Source organism: Nicotiana tabacum, chromosome 13 (assembly GCF_000715075.1).
Source record: "Nicotiana tabacum cultivar K326 chromosome 13, ASM71507v2, whole genome shotgun sequence".
Lineage (NCBI taxonomy): Eukaryota > Viridiplantae > Streptophyta > Magnoliopsida > Solanales > Solanaceae > Nicotiana > Nicotiana tabacum.
Genome location: NC_134092.1, coordinates 97,989,744 through 97,998,230, shown reverse-complemented (window position 1 = coordinate 97,998,230; position 8,487 = coordinate 97,989,744). Strand labels below are relative to the sequence as shown.

The 8,487-nt window shown below is 33.9% G+C and overlaps 2 protein-coding genes across 3 annotated transcripts; one reads left to right on the top strand and one right to left on the bottom strand.

Moving 5' to 3' along the window:
* Positions 1-1,267: 1,267 nt before the first annotated feature.
* Positions 1,268-4,370, top strand: LOC107782744 (uncharacterized). Of its 2 annotated transcripts, none has more exons than XM_075228211.1 (4): positions 1,268-1,437; positions 1,533-1,742; positions 2,949-3,134; positions 4,219-4,370. In XM_075228211.1, the coding sequence occupies exons 1-4, from the start codon at positions 1,429-1,431 to the stop codon at positions 4,279-4,281; spliced, it is 468 nt and encodes a 155-aa protein (XP_075084312.1). In that variant the 5' UTR covers positions 1,268-1,428; the 3' UTR covers positions 4,282-4,370. The 2 variants fall into 2 exon arrangements, with proteins under 2 accessions (XP_075084312.1, XP_016459166.1); XM_016603680.2 differs by lacking the exon at positions 4,219-4,370 and adding an exon at positions 3,829-4,125.
* A 93-nt stretch (positions 4,371-4,463) lies between these two features.
* LOC107782743 (U-box domain-containing protein 9) lies at positions 4,464-7,625 on the bottom strand. The gene is made up of 2 exons (XM_016603679.2): positions 7,167-7,625; positions 4,464-5,755 (listed from the first exon to the last, which is right to left on the bottom strand). Exons 1-2 carry the CDS (start codon positions 7,470-7,472, stop codon positions 4,673-4,675), a joined length of 1,389 nt encoding a protein of 462 aa, XP_016459165.1. The 5' UTR covers positions 7,473-7,625; the 3' UTR covers positions 4,464-4,672.
* Between the last annotated feature and the right edge of the window lie 862 nt (positions 7,626-8,487).

The following is an 8,487-nucleotide window of genomic DNA, read 5'->3' as shown; positions in this document are numbered from 1 at the left end:
AAGAAGTTATAGGTAAATTACTTAGGTAAAAAGAATAAAATATCATACATAATATAATAAAAGATATATTTGCCTCCTCCTCTCCGATGCAATGTTTAGTTAACCCTTGACATTTTCAATCCTTTTATGAAAAAAATAAACAATAGTAATTATAGGAGGGATTGAAAATGTCAAGGGCTAATTAGACGTTGCATAGGAGAGGTGGAGGCAAATGTGTATTATGAAAAATCGAAGGATGAGTTTGATTTTAATTCTAAACAAAGTTGGTCATTGAGTCCCCAAAAGGCTATGGGGATGTAGAGAGAATAGTTATCTAGATTAATGTCCTCCTTACCTTTCTCACCTGAGACGGAGTTTTTCCTTTAATTTTACCAGATCTATGGCGCAAATATAGGGTGTCTTTGCGTGCGCAGCTAAAAGTAAAGTAAAAGAGCCAAAAAAGGTGGAAAAGAAGAGCTAGCCTAGATTGATCAACTCCGGTATGGGTGCAGCCATTGTCAACGACAGGTTCCCAGAAAGTTACTTTTTAGTCTTACCCTTAATTTGACAATGGAAAAGAGTCCACTGTTCACATGCACGTTAAGACTGACAAGTCTTTTTGTCCTTTCTTTCTCTTGTAACCTAACTTCCTTTCTTGTCAACCATACTTTTATAATTGGAGTTTCAAATTCATAGTAGTACTGTGTACACTAGTACTACCACTTTTCTCTATTAGTAGCTAGCTCCTCTTTTTTCCATTGGTGAGAGTTAATTTGAATGATATATGCAAATTTATTAATTAGACAATACTCTAATATTACTACAAGTTCAACATATATACTTATGGTATGTTAAAATGGATTTTAATTAGTCCAACTTAGATATTACGTCCTACATTTTGTTGACAGAACATATTGCTAGCATAGGTCTAAATTGATAATCTATGCTGAAAAAGGAAAGCTAGTCAATTTTGTGTTTTATGGCAGTCTATGGTTCAAACTCTAGTAATCATTAAAAATTAAACCACTATTATTGAATTCTTAATGATAAATGTACAATAGAAAATTTCAGTTTCGTAGTGAAAACGAAAGGTACAGTTGATGTCATACATTAGTATTTTTCAAGTCCTATTTTAATTATTAATATATTGGAAGTGCAAAGTTTGGTGGAAGGTGTTTCCATTAATTCTCCTAAAGTTGGAAACCTTTGCTTGACCTTTAAAAAGTGTAGATTATGCTACTACCTAACTTATGAAATCTATATAGATAGAAAGCTCCATATATTATCTATACCCCACCCCACTTACCTAAACAACCCACTCAACTAGACTTCATCTTTCACTTCTAGCTTACAAATTAAAGAAGAGCAAGAAACATCATTTCTCCAAGATTTCCTCCCCTTTCCTTTGTTTAACTTCATCAATTTTCCTGTCTCTGGACCAAACAAATTATGGAAATGGTAAGTTCCTCTTCTCTCACTATATATATAGTGCAATTTCTTGAAAGCATTTTTTTTTTGTTCTATACACATGTAATGGATATAATGTATTATAGGAGTGTAAAAGAGGTGGACAGATTCCAGTATTTGGAGATTGGGATAATGCAAATGAGATGCCAATTACACAGTATTTCGAGTGCGCAAGACAAGCAGGATTGATCCGCCATAGCTGCCATTCATCACTTGAAGAAAATACTACTGATCTTTATGCTCTTCATTTCCACAAACCTCACTTTTATGCTATCCCTAATGCTCCTCAAAGAAAGGTAAGTTTTTTTTCCTCCTCTTTTTAGCATTTTGGAGATTTTCTTATCTCTTTTTTTTTCTTCTCCTTACATCCCATCGCCTACTCTTGATAACTTAGTTTTCTTTTAGTGCCTATTTACACTTATTAAAATAAAAATAGATGACCTAATTTAGAGTACGATGATCCTTATGGTAGTTAGTTTGTGCATGTTAAACCTTCGTGGTTAGACAGATACGCACGCCTATTTCAATTTTATTAAAGCTTTTTTGAATATAGAATTTAAACTCGAAAAATACTTTCTGTGGTTCATGATATATTTGTCTTTAGAAAATTATTGAATACCACTTAAGCAAGACATTTGACAATCTGTCTTTATTACAAAAATAAAAAATAAAAAATTGTCTTTCACTTAATTATTTTACTTTAGTAACGCTCCACTAATTGAAGCATATAGATCTGGAAAAAGAATAATAAACAACTTCCTGTTTTTCTAAACTGTGAAATAAAAATAAATTTAATTTGCTAAAACTATTAATATTTGGAGCCTAAGATTGTAATATGATATAGTCAATGATCGTATGTTCAAATATCAGGTATGAAATTGTATAGCTGTAAACCAAATAATATAGTAACCCTGGTGATGTAGGGTACAATTATATTGGCTATAAGAAAATGGGGTTCTTTGAATCTTAGAACTCGTGTTCCTCAAAGAGTCATTGGAAGTAGCAAAGGCTTCCAACAAACTCAACCCAATTTCAACATTGGACTTGGAAAGTCAAGATTTGATGCTTGACTTTTTAGCTCCATTATTGGCCTCGAACTCAGTATATTATATGAGTTTTTAGGCAGAACGTCAAATATTCAAATATGTACAGTATGCATGTTCAGGAACTGTCTGATGGACCGCCTACCATGTGAAATATGATATGCTGTTCTAAAGATTCCAGAGTTAATGTGAAAAGGAGAGGGAGAAATTGTGTTAAATAAGGTTTCAATCCCCAATTAGTTAAGTTGACTTTAAATGAATTGTTGCGTAGATTTTATAGCGCAAACATGCCAAAGTAACATAAACATGACTGAAATGTAACCACAACTAACTAACTGATATTGCTTATGTGGATTATTCTTTTATATTCTGACCTAAATCCATATAAATTTCAAGAAATTATAAATCTCTCGAAATTACATTACTGTAGATTGAATAATAATAAACTCGTAAGTGCAGACAAAGGCAGCAATAAATAAGAAGAGGTGTCCAGAGCAGAAATGGACAGGTAAAGCAGAGAAATTAAAGAACGACAGTGGGCCTACAATGAAGTCCGCAACAGTGGCCCAGCGGCCCACAAATCCCAAACCTGTGGATGAAGATCTCTACAAAATTCCTCCTCATCTTCTTCCCGGCTATAAGCGAGTTAGTCTTTATCGTAAAATATTTATTCGTGTTTACATTTAATTAATAAATACATAATATATATGTGTTTTTTGTACACTTTTTATCACTTTGCATGATTAATTGATGTGTTTATCCTTTATTTGTGAATCTTTAGGTTAAATTTCATCGTCTGAGATAAACACTAGTATGGGCACATTTATGCCCCTTGGCTGTTTCCTTGTTTCGAGCTTGTCATTTTACTATTTTCAGCACAAAGTTTTACAATTTTTTTATAGTGATATCAGATGGATAATCTCGCTTCAATAAATTCAAGTAGTCCCTCAATTTTAATTTATTCACATTAATATTGTTTCTCCAATTATTTGATAGTTAAGAATACCGACAAAGATCTGTCAAATCACCAATCAGCACTAACATGGACATACAATAATATTGGCAATCGGAAAAAACAAAAAGAAGGTTGTCAACATTAATATCACATCTCTACATACTGAGCTACGATCAGAAAAATAACTTGACTCCAATATAATCAAGAAACTCGAGCTTTCTTTTTCTCTGTTTGTATCTTAAGTTTTTGTAAAGAAAAAGCACTATGAAATTGAGAAAGTGAGTTCACCTTCACATTCAATGATTTTGTTTACACTAAACCAACTGATAAAATAGCATTTTTCTGACCCTTTTCTTTTCATTCATTGTTTTGATATGGATACAGAAGAGAATGTTTGGATTCTTCTCAAGATGCCTTGCTCCGCCTTGTAAGGCATAAGTATCATCCCCAAAGGCTATGGACATGGAGATATTGATTATCATCGTCAACTTCAGTCTTGTGGCGAAGCTATTTTACTAAAGATTTAATTAGTAGCTAATGAAATCTTCTTTTTGTAGAACTAATAGGGGTAGTATATGACTGATTTTTCACATCAAATGTCGTTGGATTGTTTGTTTATGTCCCTAAAGTGATACTGACTTAACTAATTTCACGTTAGCTTTATAATGTTTTATTGATATACATAAAAGCTCTAAACCCTAAACCTTGATATATCAAGGGAACATTTTATTTACATATTGATATATTGGATATTTTGCTCCATTTCTGGCACAGGTATTGCTATTTGCTCATCCCTTCACCAGCAAGGAATATAATTCGGCTGAGTTTTTGTCCTGAAATTAACCAAACGCCATGATATCGTTTCAGGCATCACTACCCTGAACCAACTGAACCTAAAAACACTATATATTCACTTGTACAAATAACACGCGCAGAAGACAACAGTAAAACCAATAGTAAAGCAAGAGAGCAGCAAATTTGAACATTATCAGAGAAGCCACAAGCAGGATGTATCTGTATAAGTAGAACAAACTACTAACAATGAAACTTAAATGTACTTATTGTTGAGAATTTCATTTTTACAGTAATCTACAAGTCTCAAGATGGACACGAAAAAAGAATCTATATCTTCCTACAAGTACAGAATTCAGTTGTATAAGATCTACTAAGAAGCAAGATCACTTACATGGGGTGATTAGGAATGTACATATACCCAAAATATTCATCCTCAAGTAGTGTGCACAAGAGAAACATATCTATCTAGCCGCTCAAGAATGCCATTCGCCTTCCTCTTGGCTCTAGAGGTCCCACTTTGAGCAAGACTAGATATCGTCCCATTGACACTCTCATCTAACCAGATCTCTCTCAACTTTGTACGATCATTATAACACATCGTGTAGAGGATTGCGATGCAGTTCTCCTTGTTGCGATCACTTGTGTCCTCGTTTATGATACTTAGGAGACAAGAGACTGCACCCAGCTCCCCCATCTCCTCGATTGCCTTGTGATGACTGGACAGCAGGGCAAGAATAGCTAATAACTCGTCAATGAGTACGCGACCCCTGATCTTCTTCATAATCACCTTTATTGCTCCTTCGGCGACAGCTTTACCCTTATTCTCGTGGACAATGCTCAGATTAAAAATTGCGGAAGCAGCATCTTTCATGGCCAATGGTTGTCCCTCATTCAAAAGGTCGATTAAAGGCTTGAGAGCACCTGCCTTTGTGATAATATGCTTGTTTGAATCAAGTGCTGATAATGTGAAGAGAGCAGCAGCAGAATTGCTTCTTGTTTCAAGCGTTCCGAACTTCAACGACTCAATGAGTAAAGGAACGACAACAGGATTTTCAGCTATTAGCTTTTTATTGCTGTCATGTATTGAGATGTTCAGAACTGCTGTGACCAAATCTTCTTGTAGATCAGGATGATTACTCACGTTACCAGACAATAGAGGATTGAGCAATTTGGTAATGGCATCATTGCACTCCCCGAAAACAGCCCGTAGAGATGGCATCTGTTTAGTCAGAACGCGAACTTCTTTTGCAGCTTTTTTCTGCTCCAAAACATTACTAGAGGACAATATCTCAAGCAGTAAATTTAAACGATCTCGGTCTGCGTTTGTGATTATATCATGGTCCTCATCATGAGAAGGGCCGGGCAGCTCAATTCCATGCTTCTGGCACCAATGTGAAATCATTTTTCTCACAAGATGATTTGGGGTGAGAACTGAATGGGAAAGAACCTGCTTTGTTTCAGGGCACGTACGATGGCCATCCTTCAGCCACTTTTGAATGAATGGTCTGTCATATGTCTGCAAACCACCATAACATACATAAAATTTTAATGAAAACAACCATTTAGTGAAGTTCGAGTTGATCCAAGTATTAAGGAAAATCACAAAGATAGAAAAAGTTTAGCAATTTCCTAGTAGAATAGTTGAAAGAGAATTTGGCATGAAGGAACTCTGAGCTGATATAAGTTAAGCTGAATAACATAATGTAGTAATGCCCGTAGCCTCCTCTCCAGCAATCAAGTTGTTTGGCAAATAAATTTCACCATGTATATTTATGTGGAAACATACAACTAAATCTAAGGTTTGTAGTTCCATTCCTCTCTTGACTCATGTTTACTGACACAGAAAATCTGTAAAATTGCAACTGGTAGATAAGATTTATGGAGATTCTTTTTTCTAGCTCTTCTTAATAAACATCGACTAACAAAGCAATTTTAACCAATTCCCTATCCCAAAGGCCATTTATTCTACTACCTTCGTTTCAGTTTACGTGAACGTATTTCCTTTTTAGTCCGTTCCAAAAAGAATGACCCATTTCTAAATTTTGAAACATTTTTGCTTACTTACAATTCTAACCTTAATAAGAAGCTTTTATAACCACACAAATACACTGAGCCCCTTTTTGAATTGTTTAGGACCACAAATTCCAAAAGTCTTTATTTTTTCTTAAATTTCGCGTTCAGTCAAACAAGTTCACGTAAATTTGAACGAAGGGAGTAATATTTAATTTTGAATCCCGCCTTTGATGTGATACTTGTGGAAAAACAATCACTAATACAGAACAATATACAACCTTTCAACAAGAGGTACAACAATTTGGAGATTGCACATTATGCTTCGTATATCTGGCATTCTCTTTTTGTGTTCGACAAGGATGATGTAATCGAACATTGGACGTACATCATCCTTCAAGTACCGTATAGTTTTCTTGCTTTTGTAGATAACAAGAAAATGTTAAGGTGAGCGTGAAGAGAAATTTATTCTTCAGATTTTTCACAGCTATTAAATGTCAAAACTATTTCACATATAAATGACACTATATTCATAATAAATGTTCACATGTGATGTGTATCAAGCAGGTAATACTTATTCCTATACTTGAACAAGAATAATTTTAAGAACCACGAAACAGAGGTGAAGAACTAATCCCTCCCCCCAAAAAAAAACATTACAATTTGAACATACTACTGTATCCATAAAATAAAAGATTAATCAAGGCAATTTACTACAAATAAAATACCCCCCAAAAAAGTAAACAAGAAAAAACTGAAATTGAACAGTAAAGGAAAGCAATAAAATTATACTTTTAAACGACGTATATATAAAATGAAGAAACTTCTTTTAATGAGCAGAATAATTGAAAAACATTAATACAAAGAAACTGGAAATTACTGCTAAAATGAAAGAGTGAAGGAAAAGAAGCAATTACCAGGCCAGAAGCCAAAACAACAGGGTCTTTCATAAGCTGACCAGAAATTGGACAAACAAATTCATTGGGTGGAATTGGTAAACTCAAAGAAAGGCTACGAATATCAAGAGGATTTGAATTCAAAGGTTTCAATTTCAATTCTTTTAAAGCACATAAACACTGCATGGCTCGATCGGTGGCTTCTAAACTGTAATCATCGTCTTCAACTACAGCCTTTACTGCTCTCTGCAACTCCTTTTTCAGTTCTGCCGCCTCTTTAGCCGCCGCCGGCAGCCCTCCTCCTCCCTCTACGGTGGTTTTCGCCATTCTTGGCTTCTTTTGTTTGAAGAGTAATAGTATTATTACGGAATTAAAGGAGTTTTCAGCGGAAAGGGACAGTGTAATAAGAAGTGTAGAAAGAAAAGAAAGAAGTGGTGGTTACATAATTTTCTTACTTTCGGTTCCGTCTTCCTTGCCCACTTTCTTTCTTTTCTTCCTTCCCAAACTACCTTCTTCCTTTTCTTTTTCTTTCTTTTGCATTTTTTCCTTTTGTAAATAATTTTTAATAATTTAAAAACATGGTATATATAAGATAAAACTACATAAAGAATACTCATTCCGCGTTGCTTATATGACACTCTTTTTATTTTGAGAGGTCTTAATATATTTTTAAATTTTATTTCTGTATAACTTTCATATTCTCCTCAAATTAACAAACAAGGGATGTTCACGCAGGGTCCGAGGATTAGGCGTAACGCAAGGGTTCAGTAAAGTATTCCGCATTCACGAGTAGAGACGGAGTCAAGATTTAAAGATTATGGGTTCGTGATTCTAGTTCGTTTATGTTATTAGGTTCTAAATTAATAATTTATGCATACTCAATAATTTTTTTTTAAAAATACAGAATTTGTACTAAAGTTATTGGATTAGGCTGAACCGCAAGTCTGTGCTAGCTCCGCCCCTGTTCACAAGTTCACATTCTTCTCCAATTAAAATCCACTAAATCGTTCGAAACTTAAACATTAATGTATTATTTATTTATTTAAATTAATATTTTGTCCACCAAATATTAAACAAATTGAACAAGTTCCCTAGTATTGTTTTTAACATTTTAATCACTATGTTAATATAGTCTTCCAATACTACTACTAATATAATATATAAGTATGTCAAATAGATTACATGAAATGAGATGAATAGTAGTATTATTTTTATCCCACTAGTGGTTAAGATTTTTTTATCTTATTTAGGAGTAAAATATAGTAGGAATTGGATTACAAGTTGGGCAAGTAATCAAGCTAGGCTGCTAACAAATTTGTCAACCTTATTGAGTAGTTTTTAC